General features: G+C 56.9%; 2 protein-coding genes across 2 annotated transcripts in view; one reads left to right on the top strand and one right to left on the bottom strand.

The window, feature by feature from the left end:
• Positions 1-175: 175 nt before the first annotated feature.
• On the bottom strand, positions 176-1,990 carry LOC117647294 (adenosine deaminase-like protein). Its single transcript, XM_034389004.1, has 7 exons — positions 1,832-1,990; positions 1,542-1,684; positions 1,279-1,470; positions 933-1,188; positions 709-844; positions 533-633; positions 176-445 (listed from the first exon to the last, which is right to left on the bottom strand). The coding sequence occupies exons 1-7, from the start codon at positions 1,862-1,864 to the stop codon at positions 251-253; spliced, it is 1,056 nt and encodes a 351-aa protein (XP_034244895.1). The 5' UTR covers positions 1,865-1,990; the 3' UTR covers positions 176-250.
• A 71-nt stretch (positions 1,991-2,061) lies between these two features.
• The window catches only part of LOC117645973, a 29,036-nt gene continuing 11,992 nt past the window's right edge, over positions 2,062-19,105 (top strand). The window contains exons 1-10 of the mRNA XM_034386563.1: positions 2,062-2,331; positions 2,397-2,494; positions 2,596-2,679; positions 2,761-2,886; positions 2,964-3,196; positions 3,273-3,475; positions 3,553-3,697; positions 3,791-3,926; positions 4,024-4,143; positions 4,220-4,395. Coding sequence (XP_034242454.1) covers positions 2,201-2,331; positions 2,397-2,494; positions 2,596-2,679; positions 2,761-2,886; positions 2,964-3,196; positions 3,273-3,475; positions 3,553-3,697; positions 3,791-3,926; positions 4,024-4,143; positions 4,220-4,395 — 1,452 coding nt within the window. The 5' untranslated portion in view covers positions 2,062-2,200. The remainder of the gene's footprint in view (positions 2,332-2,396; positions 2,495-2,595; positions 2,680-2,760; positions 2,887-2,963; positions 3,197-3,272; positions 3,476-3,552; positions 3,698-3,790; positions 3,927-4,023; positions 4,144-4,219; positions 4,396-19,105) is intronic.

Raw genomic sequence — 19,105 nt, 5'->3', positions numbered from 1 at the left:
GGGTTGGCTCTGCCCTCCGTCGCCGCATATGCCCAGCACTGCAGTCTTCCCGATACACTCGTAAAGGCATGAGAGTATCGGAATCAGGCTAGTGAATGTTCATACGCTTGTTTTTGCACAGGTCCCAAAATGTGCAAAAGAAAACGGAGACAATTTTACATTCATCAAAAATGAGTAAAAGTTTGAAATTAACTTTATTTTCCTCCACAGAACACGGCATAAATTAGACAAATTAAAAATAGTTATATTTCTACAGAAGGCCTTGTTGCCTTTTAAAATCTGACAGTTTGTCCAGCAATAACTTTTTTTCGTCAGATGAAGCGAAAGAAACTTCTATAGCTTTTTGAGTAAAATTACATAATTCCATCTTGGAAAGACTAAAAGTCTCTGCAACTACTCTGAATTCTTCTGAAAGAGTGGTTGAAAACACAGCTTTGTCATCAGTCTGAAAGAACAGAAATGAAAAAAGACAGATAACTTTTTGTAAACTTTTGAGGGAGAAACAGATTTGGATGGATAATTTATGACTTACAGAAATGACAATTGGATATTGGATGGGGAGGAGTTTTTGTATATGATGCTTTTCGTAACTCTCAACAGTTTGACATTTTAAATTAGATGTCAGACACACTTCTGAAAAGAAGAAAAAAAAGGAATAAAATCATGGACTTGTAACTCTAAGTTGTCATAAAAAGTAATTAGCTGTACCTAGAGGTGTTCTGTACTGCAGGAATAAACTCCATAATTTGTCAGTTCCGCCATAATTGGGGTGAATGCAGGTGCCATGGCCAAGGCGGTCTGCTTTGAATTTTAATATTGCTTCCACTTCATCTTCATTAGGTATCTAAGAATACAATGGGGCAAAATAGATTTTTTAAAACATGAAAACTTATAAGGCAGGGGATTAAAAACAGAACAGAATGACTTTTCACCTCAGCACAATGCAAAGCAATTTTTAGTCCTGAGACCCTAGCATTGGTAAACAGTGGCAAAATTTCATCTGTCACATTGCCACAGCTTGGATTGCCACTCAAATCAACTCCAACAACAACTTCAGGATAAGCGACATGTGCTGCAATAGCTGCTTTTATATTTTCCTCAGCCTCTGTTAGGCCTTCTCGACGATTTACAGATAGGAGCAATTTAACAACGATAAATTTATCTGGACCAATGAAAGTAGGTATTTCCCTAGTAAAATAAGAATATAGCATAAATTGAAGTAGAAGAAAAAAAATCAGCAAACCATTTTACTTTGTGTGATAATTTGTCAAAACTCACTGAATAGTATCAATAACTGCTTGGATATATTGGGTTTTTGTCATTGCACCTGGAACTGCCCTTGGTGTAGTGCGAATTTCCAAATACATCACATTATCAGCAGCGAATTCACAGATTACGTCTTTCGTTACTTTCTTAACAGCATTTGGGGTCACAGTTACAGCATGAGCAATGTCAAATGCCTTGAAGCAGCTGAAATAAAAAAAGTAAATTGGGAGATATAACAACATTTACAAGCGTAATTAGAGAAACATAATACTTACTCCTCCAAAGTTCGTTCTTCACCAGAATGAAAAGATGAAATAAGTTTAATAATATCGTCACTCTTGGTAATATTTGGATCAGACATGTAGAGCTCATAGAGCACTTTTTGACTTAATGATCCATTGAGATGAGCATGGAGTTCCTGGAACAAGGAAGTCAAAGAAATACTAAAGGTACTATGACAATCAATGAAAGAACCATCGGTAACACAAAAGGCTTTAGAGGTTACGAGTACAAAAGAGAGGCAGTCACATGCGTAACACAGGGTGTGCAATAAATTAGTTCTTACAACTTTCGGTAGATGAGAGCAAAATGATTCCATGGTAAGACAGGAACGAGATTTCGGTCCAGCTGTCTCTGCTATTCGAATCCGAGTTGATAAGATAACACAGCGCGGCAAGAAAACAGCTGACAGACGACAGGCCAGTCACGGCCTGCTTGAGTGTGGTGGACTGGCGCGCTTGCGGCCACGGCCACCCAGATCTCCCACCGCGCCACCCGCCCTATTTCAAATTTCGGGAGGCTGCCAGCTGAGCCGTTGAACTACGGACGAAGGAAAAGGAGTTTCAAAGTTTCACCATGCTGCCATTCTACGTAGACTGTAGAAGTTAAGTTTAAAATGGATTAAATCACTTGTTTCCTCGATTTCTCATTCACCATGAATGAAAATGAAGATAGTGTGAACGGACCCGCTTCCGAGTTTCCCTCCAGCAGTCAAGATTCGGGGCCCATGTCTTTAGATGCAGACGACATACCTACTCACAAAGAGCCCCCGACAAATTCTTACTCGTAAGTAAATGCATTTTTCCTGATTGAATGGCCATCTGCAACCAAAACCATCTAACAAGTTACAGGTTTTCATGTGGACATGTAAGCATGAATTCTTCATCTGTGACTAATCGGCCAAGGCCTCAGTTTCTTGAGAATGGGCTCCGATCAATTCAAGAGATCCGTATCCTTCCTTGCAACATTGTGACAAGTGCACCCAAGCCCTCATGTTAATCATGCTAATGAAAATTCCATCATCCTGCGTTTATTCTTAACTATTCAAAGCTGAACGCTACCGACATGTCTTCGGAGATTACCCATGCTTCAATCGGATACAGTCCATGGTCATGGATGTCGTGTTTTATTCAAGTAAAGAAAAATATTTTTTGTGTTAGAATTTATGTGACTTACAGTTTATCATATAGTTATTCATTATTTCCTCTTTTGTAGGTGAACCCTTGGTGGTAACTGCTCCTACTGGATCAGGAAAAACTGTGTTATTTGAATTGGCTATAATTCATTTGCTTATGTCCTTTGAAAGCTCCTCAGTTCAAGATGACTTTAAGATAGTTTACAGTATGTTTTATCAATTTCAATAATTTTATACATAAATCAATATGTTGTTTGTTTATTTTTCTCACTTTTTGGTGCAGTGGCTCCTGTGAAAGCTTTATGCACTGAAAAGTTGCATGACTGGGCGAGGAAATTTGCAAAGCTGAACATAAATTGTTTGGAGGTAACAGGAGACTCAGAGATCACTGATCTTGATTATTTAAAGAAACATCAACTTATACTGACTACCCCAGAAAAGTGGGATTCATTGACCCGACGTTGGAGAGATCATGCGAGTCTTATGAAATCGGTCCGCCTCTTCTTGATTGATGAGGTACCACTTCTACGACTTGTTAAGTCATAATATGAGGTTTTACTTTTTTGTTTAATCACATTAATTTTTGTCGAAGGTTCATATCTTAAATGATGAAACCAGAGGGCCAACTCTTGAAGCTGTTGTTAGTCGGATGAAGATGCTCAAATTCCAGCAGTATTCAGACAACCAATCATTGCCAAGCCTTCGATTTATTGCTGTCTCGGCAACCATTCCAAATGTAGAAGATCTTGCCCAGTGGTTGGGCAGCCATCATGAACGCTCAGCTAAGCTTTTCAAGTCAGTATCTTTGACTTATATTTGACCCCTTCTAATTATATTTTAACTTCACTTCATTTAATGTTTTTTCCTCCCAGAATTGATGAGGAAATGCGCCCAGTCAAGTTGACAAAGATTGTGAAAGGCTATGAACAGAAGGGAGGCAGTTACATGTTTGACATTCATCTTAGTTACAAACTTAAACCAATAATATCTCAGTATTCAGATGGAAAACCAACTCTGGTAAGTAAATGTGGTACTCTGTTTCACTTGTTTCAATCCCTGTTACAGTTCTTGTATTGTAATCAATTTATTCATATTTCTTTATCTTCAAAGGTATTTTGCAGCACTCGTAAAAGTGTGCTTGCAACAGCAGAAGTATTGGCCAAAATGATCACGTTCAACTTTACAGAAAATCAGAAAGTAGAACTGTTGCAACTAAGTGATCAGGTTGTTGATAAAAAGGTCAGAGGTAAGTCCTCTGCCAAATTTTGTTAATTTACTGTATAATTTTTCAACTATTGCACAATCAAGGGTCTTATACAATTTTTCTGAATTATTTTTTTAAGAGTCATTGATGGTTGGCATTGGATGCCATCATGCTGGTTTGGTCATGAGTGATCGAAACCTTCTTGAGAAAGCTTTCCGTGATGGCCTGCTTCCTGTACTCATTGCCACCTCCACTCTAGGTACGCCTTCCTTTAGCACTGTACCCGTACTCCGGCTTGAACATGCAGCATAAATTCATGTGTCTGTGCCCCTCAGCCATGGGCGTCAACTTGCCGGCCCACCTGGTGGTGGTGAAGAGCACCCAGTTCTACGGCAGCGGCGGCTACCAGGAGTACTCGGACAGCCAGCTGCTGCAGATGATAGGGCGCGCGGGCCGGCCCCAGTTCGACACCACGGCCACGGCAGTCATCATGACGCGGGCCTCCCTCCAGGTAAGGTAGACGTGCCAGCGGGCATCCGCGGGCCGGGCGGCCACAGCCACAGGCTCGCGTCGCCTGGCGCATAGTCAATCCTTCCTGCAGCCTCGCGTCTGCTGGCGGGGCGGATGGACAAGGAGCTTCGCCTGGCGCGTAGGCAACCCTTCCTGCAGCCGCGCGTGGCCTGGCCCCCGCGTCGACCCATGTGGCTCCATGGCTGCTCTTGCTCCCTGCGTGGTGCCGCTGCCACGCTCTGGCGCCTCGTGCTGCGCGTGCTGCGCATCTCCGTGGAGACGGACGGCCGGACGCGGAATGGTAATGACGGTAATGACGCCACTGCAGGGAGATGTCAAGGCGGTCCGGGGGTGCCGATGGCTCGCCCGCTCGGCCTGGCTCGGCCTGGCCCCGCCGATGGAGACCAGGGTAAGCGAGCCAGAAAGGGCCCCTGCCGTTGCGCAGCAGACTATGATCCCAAGAGGCGCTTTGGCCACTGTCTCTCTCGCGCTCACGGGGCGATGAAAGCGCGTCTCGGAACCAGTCTGCACGGCGGGGCTGCGCGCTGCGCCTCGAGCCCGGCCAAGTTGATGCCAATAATTTGCCAGCGCTCGGGGCATCGAAATCGAAATTGGCGGGAATTGCAAGCGACCGTGTCAAGGCTGGGCGACGCGGGGCGACGAGGGCGAGGGTGTGTGGTGAGTCAAGGGTGCGGCTGTGTGTGCGTGACGAGGAAACGGCGTTCGAACTCGGACCCGCGACGTTGGCGCTGCACTGCGCTGCACTGCGCTGCCGTAGGGAAGGCCCGCCGTACTCTGCTCTGCGGCAAGGTCTCCGCCTGTACTGGCCTAGGAGGGAGTTGGTGGTTTGTGGGGATCGTTTTGGATGAAGGGCTTCTTAAGAATGACGCACATTCGATTGTTTAAAAAAGATCAACACATTTTTATTCACTAACTCAACAAAGTCTGCAACGAATGCTGGGCGGTGGTAGAACCAGCCTGTCTGGTGATGGCCGAAGCCCTTGAGTGTGGCTTTCGCCAGTTCGCGACGGCTTTCGCTGACTGTGTTGTACAATGGATATGGCAGTTTTGATTTATTTTTCAAAATTACATAAATTGAAAAAAAAAACGGGGCTGAATGCCGCTGCATCTTCTTACATTACATTATCACAAAAGCAGGTCTCCTGTCCGGACGGAGGTACCTGCCACGACGGGTCCTCCGTCAGGGATGGCAAAGAGAAGGAGAGAGGTAGAAAAAAAATATGAAGAAAAAAACAGAGTCAAGGCACTGGTGGGTAACATTGAATGTAGGAACAATAATTCCCAGGGCGTCAGTGCGCGGGCGAGGCGAGGCGGCGGCAGTGTGAACACTTCGCACTTGTTTTCTCCGCACGCCGCGATGGCCGCAATGCTGATCGGCGAAACAGCGTGGAATTCCTATGGCGGGAAATTGTGCATGAGCAGAACGGTGGCTCGCTGTGGCGCTGTGGCGTGGGGCCACCGGGACGGAGGGGAAGGAGGAGGGGGCGGGTGCGCTGCCCCGATGGAAGCCCGAATGGCGCTGGCGGAGGAGAGCCTGGGGTCGAAGCCGAACCCGCGACTCGGCGCTGTGACTAGCCGCTGGTCGTCTCGGGGGTCGCCGCGCCTAACCGGACACGGGCTGGCGTGGCGACGTGGCGGGTCGGTGGGCAGTGCGGCCCGCGTCGAGGCGTGGCGTGGCGGCGGCCCGGCAGGCCCCTCTACCGCGAGAAGGTGATCTTGGGCACGAAGCCGCTGTCGCCGTCCACGGTGTACTCCACCGTCATGGTGCGGCCGTCCGCCAGCAGCACGTAGTACTTGCCGGTCACCTTGCCGCTCTCGTCGCCCACCTCGTTGTGGCCGTAGTTGTTCTTGGACTCGGCGTCGTCCACCTTCCAGTCGAACTCGTACTGCAAGGGCAGGAGGGTGTTAGTGTGGCGCAGCGAGCGCACCGCGGAAGGGACCCGATCCGCATCGCCTTGGCGCGCGCCGCGCGCGTGTCTCGGCGCAAGCGTTTCCCTCTCCGTGGGAAGCACGCTAAAAAACGGGAGGAAAAAGTGGATTTGAAATTTGAAGCGTGGCTACTCACCGGCATGGGCTTCTCGTCGGCCGGCGGGGCGCCTCCCTGCGGCCGGGCGTGCGTGAGCGCCACGGCGACCAGCGACAGGACGACCAGGACCTTCATCATCTCGAACTGTCACAAACAAAAAAGCAGGCGGTTAGTCGCAATACAAGACAACGCCCTGAGAACGACGCGCCATTAAGATGGCGCAATGCTAAACAGCTAAATTTACAATAAAACAGAAATAAAAATAAGTAAGAAGACACGTGCGAAGCCGCCTTGGCGCGAGACGCGAGGCGAGACGCGAGGCGAGACGCGTTGTCAGTCTCTAGGTTACGGTCAAGTGACCTGGGGTGTTACTTCCGGATGGGATAAGATGCACATGCGCACGCCTCAAGCACTCTGGGCCGCGGGCACTCTAGAGCCTAGGGCCGGGAGGGGAAGGGGGTGGCGGTGGGTGCCTTGACGTCAAGTCGAGTGAAGATGGAACCCGTTTGCCCACACTGCAACGCGTCCTTGCCGAGTCCTCATAGCGCCTGACCTCTCCGGCGCCGTGTCCTCAGCGCGGCGCTCGGCGTCGCGGGGGTTCAAGCGCCGGCAGGCCATCGCCATGCCGCCAGGCCTATAGCAGTGGCGTGGTTATCGCCGTGTGTCAATAATCAATGAGTCAGACAGGCAGGCATTACCGCGCATGCGCGGCGTAAAGGTTTTCAAGCTTTTTCACTTGGGGCGCTGCCTGGCTGGGGCACTGCTGGAACGACTCTGCCGGAGTTGAACAAGCAGTCCCCTCCTCCGCGTGGCTCTGCCGTACGCAGCCTACACCCTGTACTTAACACTGCCCTGGCATTTTCTGTCCGGCCCGGGCCGCGCAGGGCCGCGCACTGGGCAACAGACACATCGAAACGGCCTGCGAAGTCTTGATCGTTCCCCCGAGACAAGTGAGCGTGAGGCTCGCGATGCCGCCGCCGATACTCGCTGATAGGCCTGATAGGCGCGCGGCTCGACACGACAACGCACCGCCGGCCACGCAGACACAATGCACGCCGGCACGCCGCATTGCACATGCACTTTGCGCTCGCTGTACGCGTTGTGCGCGTTGTGCGCACGCGGTCGCATCGGGTCAGCTCGCTCGCCTGGCGAGCCGTCCTGGCACTCGGTCGCCTTGTAGAGCGCGGCGTGCCTCTGCACAGTGGGCCAGAAGACTGGTGGAGGCGGCCGAAATTCTAGACGCGTTTTGAGCTCCAGAGTCGCTTAATGGGACTCGAACCGAGCGTGTGACCTTACCAATGATTGCTCTTCGAACGAGGAATCAATTGGTGGGGTCACACGGTCGGTTCGAGTCCTGTAAAGTGACTCCGGAGCTCCAAACGCGTCAAGAATTTTGTCCGCCTCCATCGGTCTTCTGGCCCACTGTGCTGTGGCCACTGGCAGTGTGCCGCGGTGCGCCGGGTAGCAGGTTGCACCGGGACGGCCGGGACGCCCTCGGTGACCCGCCACGGCCGCCACCCGGCACACGCCGTAAATCTCTTATTGTCGTTGTCGTCGTCGTCCGCAGCGCCGTGGCACTCGACTTGCACTCCATCGAGGCACGCCGCCTGGAGGGTAGGCCGCGCGCCGACGGGTGTGTGCGGCCTGGGGGCCTACCCGCGCTTCGCAGGCGCTAGGCCTCCTGCCGCCGCGAGGACATGCCACTTTCTGAACATCCTTCCCTGCGAACGGCAGGGAAGGCACTAATAGACTGCCCTTTTAAAGGTGTAGGAGCTGATAACTCGCAAGGCAGATCACAGTGCGGAAAAGTCAATGCTAGCGCGGTGAGTCCTCGTGTGTGCACTGTGCTCCTCCGCGGGTGAATCAGGCCGCCGGGACGCCGCGCCGCGCCGCGCATCCTCGAGGCCCTCCAAGGACGGGCCGCTAATGTTAGCCCGCGACGCGCCACGCGCATCCGTGACTCCACGCTTCCTCGTCGCCGCGCCGCCGCGCCGCCGCCGCGTCGGCCCGGTCGGTGCGGCCGCCGCGATCGGGCTGCCAGGCACTGCCAGGCCGCTGACGACACGGGCCGGGACCTTTTGACCTTTGCACCCTATGGGACCCGCCGGGACCGCGCCCGCGGGCAGGTGTGCAAGTGCGCAAGTGTGAGCATAGGCATATAGCATGGCGGAGTCGCAACGCGTCGGCGGGCAGGTGCGGCCCGGGCGGCGGGCGGGCGGCGGGCGGGCGGCGCGGGGAAGGACGACAAGGAGAGGTTGCGCGAGACAAAGAGAGAAGAAAGCGGCGCATCAGGAGCAGTGGCGGGAGGGCGGCCCGATCCGTATCGACGCGCACCGCCACCGCTGCAACCGATACGCCTGTGTGCCTGTCTCTCTCGCACCCGCGGGACAGACGGAGCGGCGCGGCGCTATGCAGGCACTAATGGCCTGGCGAGGCGCTTGGCGCCCACCCACCCCGCCCACTATCGCGGCATCGCGGGTCATCGCGGCATCTGATTTGATTACGGCCAAACAACGCCGTTCATCGCCGAGCTTTCCTTCCCGCCGCGTCGTCCGTCTCCCAGCCTCGCGGGACGCCCCGCGGAGTGCGAGAGAGACAGAGCGACGAGGCCATCCCTCGGTATCGCCCGGCAGGCCACGCCGCGTCGTCCGTCTCCCAGCCTCGCGGGACGCCCCGCGGAGTGCGAGAGAGACAGAGCGACGAGGCCATCCCTCGGTATCGCCCGGCAGGCCACGCCGCGTCGTCCGTCTCCCAGCCTCGCGGGACGCCCCGCGGAGTGCGAGAGAGACAGAGCGACGAGGCCATCCCTCGGTATCGCCCGGCAGGCCACGCCGCGTCGTCCGTCTCCCAGCCTCGCGGGACGCCCCGCGGAGTGCGAGAGAGACAGAGCGACGAGGCCATCCCTCGGTATCGCCCGGCAGGCCACGCCGCGTCGTCCGTCTCCCAGCCTCGCGGGACGCCCCGCGGAGTGCGAGAGAGACAGAGCGACGAGGCCATCCCTCGGTATCGCCCGGCAGGCCACGCCGCGTCGTCCGTCTCCCAGCCTCGCGGGACGCCCCGCGGAGTGCGAGAGAGACAGAGCGACGAGGCCATCCCTCGGTATCGCCCGGCAGGCCACGCCGCGTCGTCCGTCTCCCAGCCTCGCGGGACGCCCCGCGGAGTGCGAGAGAGACAGAGCGACGAGGCCATCCCTCGGTATCGCCCGGCAGGCCACGCCGCGTCGTCCGTCTCCCAGCCTCGCGGGACGCCCCGCGGAGTGCGAGAGAGACAGAGCGACGAGGCCATCCCTCGGTATCGCCCGGCAGGCCACGCCGCGTCGTCCGTCTCCCAGCCTCGCGGGACGCCCCGCGGAGTGCGAGAGAGACAGAGCGACGAGGCCATCCCTCGGTATCGCCCGGCAGGCCACGCCGCGTCGTCCGTCTCCCAGCCTCGCGGGACGCCCCGCGGAGTGCGAGAGAGACAGAGCGACGAGGCCATCCCTCGGTATCGCCCGGCAGGCCACGCCGCGTCGTCCGTCTCCCAGCCTCGCGGGACGCCCCGCGGAGTGCGAGAGAGACAGAGCGACGAGGCCATCCCTCGGTATCGCCCGGCAGGCCACGCCGCGTCGTCCGTCTCCCAGCCTCGCGGGACGCCCCGCGGAGTGCGAGAGAGACAGAGCGACGAGGCCATCCCTCGGTATCGCTCGGCAGGCCACGCCGCGTCCAAGTGGCCACGGGAAGCCGAGTGGACGTAATGCGGTGGAGTGACGGGGCCAGGCGCCGGAAGCCCCGACCATGATCGTGCGTTGTTCGAGTCCTGTGTAAGCACTCTTTCCAGGAGCGTGCCATCACGTTGAAACGAACGTGACAAAATGTCACGTTCGTTTGAGCATTGTGTCACATGCGTTTGAATGTGAACAAGCTAATTTTTGGCCGATTCACATCCAAACGAATGTGACACAATGCTCAAACGAACGTGACACTTTGTCACGTTCGTTTCAACGTGATGTCACGCTCCTGGAATGAGAGTGACGACGCCAGAACTAGAAGATCGAAGCGTGTCTTTCGCCCTCCGGGACGCTCGATCCCAGAAGGGGCCCGCTGCCGGCTGCTCCCTGCGTTGGAGTCACCCGCCTCGCCGGGGCGCGCGGTGCCGCGTTCCAGGGGGCCCGCCTGGGCCTGCCTTGCCTGGGCCCGATGGCGGTGGCCCGGTCGGGCCTGACGGCCTGACGGCGCGCGTGCAGTGACGCCTGCATATTTCCTCGTCGACTAGTCGACCCGATGCCACCATGTGTGAACCGGGCGGAGCCAGCTATGACCCAGTGCCCCAGCGGCGGGCGAACAGACGGACGGACTGGCAGACAGACCGACGTGCTTTATGTGCGTCGGAGTAACGACACGGAAGACTCATCGGGCGTCGGTAACGAATCTGATTTGGGGCGTTTGGCGCGGCGGGGCGTGGCCCTGGCGAGGCCCTGGCGCGGCCGCGTTGCGTGATTCGGGCGGGGGCAGCTCCTCCGGGAGGTGGCCGGCAGCTCTTAGAGGGGGCTCGTCAGCGAAAGCGAAAGATCCGTACGCGACGCGCGCGTTGCGCCACCGGGACGCACTACACTAGACTACCCTCCGCGGCGTCGGAAAGCTTTTTCCAAACGAGACGGGCGAAGTTGGCGGGCGCCGTGTCGCCACGCCCTGGACCGCGCGGTGCGTCGCTGCGTTGCGGTGGCGGCGTGGCGGACGGGATTCATCACCATGCCGCCGGCTCGATTCTTAATTTCGCCGCACGCGACGCAACGGGGACGATAAAAGTGCCGCAACGCGGCGACGCTGCGGCCAGAGAGCGCCAGCAGCAGACTGATTCCGAGAGCCGTTTTCGTCGCTCTGTTTCTCACGCACTCGTGGGGCGTCCCGTGTAGGTGCGAGAGAGACAGAGCGACGAGAGCTGCAAGAGTCGGCCGGAGTCACTGCGCGACGCTGCTTCGCCGTCGGCGACGTCACTGGCTGCCTTCCGGCCGGCGCCGCCTCCTGCATGGAGTGCATGCTGCACCACGGACGGCGCCGGCGAAATGTCGCTCTGGCGGTCCAAGGCTGCGCGTCCTGCACCACGGGCTGCACGGCCTGCACGGCCACGGCAGGCGCCGCGAGACGCGCGTCGTCCCGTCACGCCTCACGGACGGGATGGCGCGATATAAGAAGGAGGAAAATAAAGGCGGTTGTGGGAAAACACGAGTCTGCCTCTGTCTCTCTCCCGCTAACGCGGCTAATTGCGCTATGGGCTGCTAAGTGGCGCCGTAATGGCATGGCAGGCCGGCGGGCCGCGCCTCGGCCGCCCCTTGGCCGCGCGATGCACTCCGGACAAGCGGAGGCGGAGGGCGAGCATTGCGCTGGCCCAGTCTGACCACCCCAAGAACACGAAACGCTCACCGTGACACACGATTTCATGTCAATATGACTGCTTCTAGTCAAAATCTCGACCAAAAAACGTCATTTTGACTCCTTTTACTTCTTGGTGAGTGTTTAGTGTGGCCCAGTTCGGCGGGCAGCACCTCCTTTCCAGGCGAAACGCCCCAAAACACACGCCAGAAAGGTGAATTTCAAGACGCAAGCGTAAGCCGAGCCGACATTAGCTACTAAGCTATGAAAGTTTTGCTTAAGTTTAAAACGACAGTTTGTACGTCAAAGACATTCGCTTTCGTTGTGGTTAAAAACGGTTGAAACAAGTCATGTGGACCTTTAAGTGAGGCTCGGCCTGCGCGGCCTTGAACTTTGTCAGCGCCCTTCTCACAGGCGAGCGAGCAGTGACGCCTTGCGCGCCTTGCGCCTGGCGGGGCGGGCCGTTGGCGCTGGCGGCCCGTTGGCGCGGCCCGAGGCGAAAGACTGAAAGACCACACGGCGGCGTGCAGCGCGGCCCGCCGGCCCCCGGAGCCTCCGGGACTCCAGGACCGCGTCATCGTGAGGCGCCGTTTAACGCGCGCCTTCGGGGCGGCCCTCGTTAATTAAAGTCGGAGTATTAAAGTTAAATTAAAAGTGTCAGCAAGCGCATTTCGGGCGCCGCGCTCGGCCCGCCGCGTCCTCGGCCTCGGCGGCCCGGTCCAGCGCTGGTCGTGGACGTCGTGGAGTTCGAGTACGGCAACGCGGGCACCTCTTGGACTTCTTCAGCCTGGACCAGTCCGAAGAAAAGCCCTGGCCCGCCTGAAATCCCGCGAGCTTTTGTGGCGCACTCGGTTGCGACTTGGTTGTAGACAACCGGACAGCAGGTCGTACTGGCCGCGTGGCCGATAGACCGATAGTGGTCGGAGGCCTCTTCGGAGGCCGAGCCGCCCGCTCGCCCACACGATTGCCATTTGGCGGGTTGGCGTGCAACCCGTGCAACCGCCTCGCGCATCGCGCATTTACAATCCGAATAGCACGCCTGATACAAGTGTGCACACCACTTGTCTGTGTTTATTGAATCCCCCCCCCCTACGATGCAAATGCATGAACAGGGGACACGATGCACCCTCGGCCGACCTTGGCTCGACTCGGCTGGACTCGGCGCGGCTAAGCGGGATGTACCGCCGCGGCCGTACATCACAGTGTAGAGTGATCTCATCGGCGCTGCAGCAATTAGACCCCCTTGCAGTGTGTGGCGTATGGGCGCACGCGATTCAGGAAATGGGAGGGGGGACTCGCCATGGCCCGCCAATCGAATGGCTGGAGCCTTTTGTTGCAGAAACGTAAAAAAACATGATGCTCTGCCTCGCGCCAAAAATGGACTTGTGTATGGAAAGTCCCCTCTCCCTCTCCCCAGTCACAATTTTTGGGAAGGATTACAATTTAGATGTGGGATCTGCTGGAGAAGAATCGGCACGGCAGACCTAACTCTAGACTCGAATCGAAGACATGGAGGCCGACCACCTGCAGCCCGTAGTGGTAATGGTAATGGAGGGTAGGCCAGCCTCCGACAGGCGTGTACGGCCTGGTGGCCTACCCTCGACTTCGCAGGCGCGCGGCTCGCACAGCCCCAGCAAGGCGTGGACACATCAGAAGCTCCGTCTTCTTCATTGTCAAAAGGAAATTGTAGCAAAACCCGGGAAGTGTCCTTTGAAGCCCCGTCACGGAATTTCCGGCGGAAACTCGTTCAAAATGGAGACTCTGGAGTTTTTGAAATTTTTCAAAGAAAGCGGGCAATTTTTATCCAACAGATTCTCCGGGAATTTCCAAATATTTCACTTCAACAACTCGAATGGGAGTCGCATTGAAGACCCGATGGGACCACGTGTTTGGTTTCGGGGCCTGTTAGGCGACGCTAGAGCTCACAAAGTGTCCCAGGCTGCTTCCGCGGTGACGGGTCTTCGGGCGAGTCCGTCTGCAAACGCACAAAACGGCGCAAACCGCGGCGATCCGTACCGCCGCACCGCGGGATTTTTCCCATTACCGGCCGCGGCGGAAATTGGCGTCGCCTCGCCTTCGGCCGAGGCTTCGACTGCCTCTGGCCGCCTCTGGTCGTCATAATGACCGCCGTGGTGGCGGCACTGCCAGGGCACTGCAGGCCGCCGCCAGAGTCGCTCCGTCTCCGTCGCACTCACGGCGCGTCCCCTTTGGGCGCAGAGAGAGACGGAGCGGCGCTTTCGGAAACGCTCCGCGAAAACAAGAGTCACGCTGGATCGCACTTGTGTGCCGCGGTGGATCCTTCGGCTGGCGTCGCGCGCGTTGCACAAGCCGTTTGCCGTTGGGCTGTTCGCAGCTCCAGGACCGTACGCGCAACCCTGCGCGATGTACCGGCCGCAGTTTGCCTTTGGCCGAGCAAGCCAGTCTCTGGCACCCTATGGCACGACTTGTCAACTTAGAGCGGACGCTCCGAGCCAACGCGGGACTCTCGCATCGTTCGCCGGTGCAGGAGCACCCCTCCAGCAATGTGGACGCCAAACGCGATCGGACCACTTGACTTCAATTTAAATCCCAATTCGTCGATCAACACAGAACGCAAACGGAGGCGTTGGCACACTCCACACCCTGCGTCGATGCTGCACTCTGAAGTAATCCACATGGGTCGGCGTCGATGTTGTTGTTGTTGTCGCACTCACTCACCGGGAGGGGAGTCGCACTGCACACGTTCTGCACAGAGGAGAGTAAACTACGAGTGGTGGCTCGTCCCACGCCGCTCCAGCTCTTTATACGAGGCCCCGGGCCGCGCCGCGCCGGGCCGGGCGGCCCCCTCCAGGACCGCCAGGCGGGAGGCTCCGGGCGGCCGAGGCGCCTCGATGGGGCTCGGCGTCGCACAGTGGGCCAGAAGACCGGTGAAGCGGCCAAAATTCGCGACGCGTTTTGAGCTCCAGAGTCGCTAAATGGGAGTCGAACCGAACGTGTGACCCCACCAATGGGTTGCTCTCCGAACGAGGAATCCATTGGTGGGGTCACACAGTCGGCTCGAGTCCCATTTAGCGACTCTGGAGCTCAAAACGCGTCTAGAGTTTTGGCCGCCTCCACCGGTCTTCTGGCCCACTGTGCGTCGGGGCTCGGCGTCGGGGCGCCACTAGGGCCGCTAGGGCTGCTGGGCGGGGGCGACCCGGGACGCCCGGACTCTGCTGGAGCGGCACGTCAGGACCCTGGACTTCGGTTCAATACCCTGTCAAAGGGGTGCCCCCTCAAGTTATAGTCATTTTTTTCGCCAAGTAAATTTTTTATTGTGTAAGTTTTATGTTTTATTTTATGTTTGCTAATAATGAGCTGGAATGAGAGCTTTTTGTTTTCGTCAATAATTCCTTTTTTGTTTTCAAAACTATTCTGCCGTTTAAGTATGACAAATCATTTTTGTTTTTAAATCGACAAATGTTGGTTTAACTACACGAACTGTCGTGTCCGAAGTCCTGCCGGTTCTCCGACATCGGCCCCGTCAGACGCTCACATTACGTAGACCAAACTCCTCCGCGCGTTCTGCGCCGGTATGTCTGCTCGCAGCATCCGTATAAATTTCGTGAGGGAAAAAAACGCTCAAATGCTTGATTCGCGGCAACAACAACGCACACGCTCGCGGTATTTTTTTCCCCGTTTTTTTTTTTTAGCGGATTTGCGGCGAGGTAATGACAGCGAGGAGGAGCGCACATTCCGGATTCGGCTTCTGATTCGCCAAGACAAGTCGGGCCGGTAGAGCTCTCGGTAGAGCCTCTGGCACTGCGCGGCGCGGCGCGGCGTGGCGCGGCGGCCCGATAGCGACAATTTACGGAGCGTCGTGCCGACCGACGCACGCGTGCGCGGATGTGTCGCAGTGTGTCGCCGGCATTGGTACATTCCCGTCCAAAAGTGTGTGCCGGCGGCGCACGCGTCGACTCGAATGCCTCGTGCGCGATGGGCCGGCCCTCGGCTAGTCCTCGCCGCGCGCCTGGGAACAGTTTGATGGTAATCATGGTTTCGAGTTTTAGTTTGACTTTTTTGTTGTTGTTGTTGTTGTTGTTGTTGTTGTTGTTGGGTTCTCATAGTGCTCTATACAGAATTCGGTTCCCGTTTGTCGTCCACCCAGAAAACTTACTTCACGGTAAAAACGGTACCTGGTTTTCCCAGGAACTCCCTGGAAATCGCCTATGTCTCTACCATAGGGTTCCTGGGAAAACCAGGTACCGTTTTTACCGTGTTCATTGATCAAAATAAAAAAAAAAGGTTTCTGATAAAACTTTTTCTCAAGAAACCTTTTCCTGTGGTGTTTAAAATAAGAGAATACATTTTTTTGATCGTCGTAAACCCACAAGGCAAATTAAAAAGCCGTCAAAATGAACTGCACTTTTGGTGTAGTTGACTGGCGCCCCGCTCGGCCCACGGGGAGGCAGGAGGCAAGCCAGCGAGAGCCTCAGCAGGCCTGTGCTTTGCCTGTGCTTTGCCTGTGCTTTGCCTGTGCTTTGCCTGTGCTTTGCCTGTGCTTTGCCTGTGCTTTGCCTGCGCTTTGCCTGTGCTTTGCCTGTGCTTTTCCTGCGCTTTGCCTGTGCTTTGCCTGTGCTTTGCCTGTGCTTTGCCTGTGCTTTGCCTGCGCTTTGCCTGCGCTTTGCCTGTGCTTTGCCTGCACTTTGCCTGTGCTTTGCCTGTGCTTTGCCTGTGCTTTGCCTGTGCTTTGCCTGCGCTTTGCCTGCGCTTTGCCTGTGCTTTGCCTGTGCTCTGCCCGTGCTTTGCCTGTGCTTTGCCTGTGCTTTGCCTGTGCTTTGCCTGCGCTTTGCCTGTGCTTTGCCTGTGCTCTGCCCGTGCTTTGCCTGAGCTTTTGAGGCGGATTTCGCGGCGGCACGTGTGTGTCTGCGTCTCGCTGCGCGATGCAGCTCCCGAAGGCCGAAGGTCGGGATGGTCCTGGATGAAAACGCACAACAGCACCAGCGGCACCAGCGCGACGACAACAACTCCACGCCGTCACGTTTCCGGGAGGCGTGGCGTGGCGAGGCGCGCCGTAAACAAGTGCAGTCGAACGGACTGAAATTGGCTTGATTTTCTTAGTGTACCACCGTTTTGACTGAGAGAGTACCTTTTGCCTTCTTAACCGAAACGCCTGGCCTAAAACTGATAGTTTGAGTCGATTGGGCTTCTTTTTTTTTACAGTGTAGCGTCCGATGTCCCTGTGTTTGCCTTTTGAACGTTTCGGCTGCTTTGCCTCGGCGAGTGCTGCGGACGCTGAGGGTCCCCGATGCCCCCGCGTGGACGCACTGCTTGACGGCGTCGGTCGCTGCAACGGAGGATGTGCCCTGGCGCCGCCCGGCGCCCTGACTCTGACGGACCAAGGTGTGGCGGTCCAGCCTCGCCCTAGTTTCCTCTCTGTATTTTGTTTTTCTCGTCGCCGGGCAGCGCCCGGCCACGCCAGACCGCGCCAGGCAGCGTCTGCCAATCCGTCCCCGCCGTCGGGCCGCCACACGACTAATTACTTCACCGTTTGTTTCGATATCGTAGAAAGCGGAGGGGGGGGAGGGGGTGGACGGGAGAAGGAGCTCTGATTGACTGGAACGGATGGCTCCAGGCCTCGCTCCAGGCCGGGGCGCTGCAGGTGCGTCGTGACACGCGAAGCTCAATCTAATCTATCTGCCGGTGGTCCTATGGAAGGTCCTGGAGGGTCCTGGAGAATCCTGGAGGGCCCTGGAGGGTCCTGGAGGGTCCTGGAGAATCCTGGAGGGTCCTGGAGGGTCCTGCCTGGAGTCGGCACAGCGGCTGCAACCGGGTGCAGTCTAGATGTATAAATAATGTACTCGCCTTATTCTTTGCCTGAGTCAGCGGCGCGCGCGCATGTGTCTGTGTCTGTGTGTGTGTCGCCAGCACTGCGCTCGCAGGACGTAGATGGAGAGGCTGCCGTTCCTGCCCCGCAGTCGGGGCGGCCACCGCTCGACCTCCGACCCCCAGTCAGTCCCCCAGTCAAGACTCCAGGCCCCCGGCGACACTGCCGCGACGCGCGTTGCGCAAAGCGCCGACTATTGATCGCGATTGGGCCACTCATTGAATGGATCGCTTGGTAATTGGCGAAGCGTGGGGCGTGAGGGGCGTGACGGGGCGTGGCCGCGAGGGCGTCAGTGCGTTCCTTCCGGCCTCCTGGCTGAGTGTGGCTTCCCTCGGGCAGTGGACGAGGCACCGACTGCATGTCGTTTTTCGCCCAGGCCTGCCACTAGCCCCTGCCTGCACGCATGTGGTCGGTCACGCTAAAGCTTTGCTCGACGATCATTATTTGACAGTGTGTCTACGCGGTGGACTCCGCCCGACTCGGCCTGCGAAGATGCCCAGCCAACAGGGGGTGGGGGTGTTGACGCTCGGCACGGCAAGGCACGGCAAGGTGCCGCGGCGTGCAATCAGCCGGACCATTGTCTGCGTGCGTCTCTCTCCCTCTCCCGGATGAGGTAACTGGAAGTGATGCACCTGTCGCTCTCTGTCTGTCTCTAGCGCGAGCGACTCTCTAGGCGGCCGGCTGGCGGCCGGGCAGTGCTGCATTGGATGCCTATGTCGCTGGCGCCACCGCCCGTCCGAATGCAGGCTGGCGAGGCTGTGCCATATCCGGCGAGGTTCTAGGAAACGCCACCGGGCACGCGTCGCGCCATGCCTACGAGCCGGCCACCAGCGTTACCACCAGGCAACGCAGCGCAGGGCGTCGAGAAGTGCCTCATTTAGGCCTCTCCCCCTCTCGTGTCCATCGGCGCGCAGTGGGCTGGAAGACCGGTCGAGGCGGCCAAAATTCTAGAGAGGTTTTCAGTTCGGATGGAACTCGAACCGAACGTGTGACCCCAGCAATGGATTGCTCTCCGAACGAGGAATCCATTGGTGGGGTCACACGTTCGGCTCGAGTCTCATTGAGCGACTCTGGAGCTCAAAACGCGTCTAGAATTTTGGTCGCCTCCTCCGGTCTTCTGGTCCACCGTGCGGCGCGCGCCCCTCCCTCCCCTTCCCTTGCGTACGCACGGCCGCATGGCCCGATGGGACGAAGGCGCGCTGCTCCGCGCTGCTCGACACAAGACCCAATAAAGCACGCGAAGCGCGAAGCAGCAGCAAGTGGCGCTGGTTCACGTTATCGCGCCAAGTCCGGAGTTTCAGTGGATTGATGGGCCAGGCCGCCTAATGGCCTCCAAGACTGCGAGTCGTTTCCGTCGCTCTGTCTCTCGCACTCATGGGCCCTCGCCTATGGGTGCGAGAGAGACAGAGCGATTTAAACGACTCTCAGTCTGCTTGCTGCTTGTTGCCGGGGCCTCGGTACAATCACTCGT

The sequence above is a fragment of the Thrips palmi genome, unplaced genomic scaffold (assembly GCF_012932325.1).
Source record: "Thrips palmi isolate BJ-2018 unplaced genomic scaffold, TpBJ-2018v1 HiC_scaffold_10, whole genome shotgun sequence".
NCBI lineage: Eukaryota > Metazoa > Arthropoda > Insecta > Thysanoptera > Thripidae > Thrips > Thrips palmi.
This window is presented reverse-complemented; position numbering and strand designations above follow the sequence as displayed.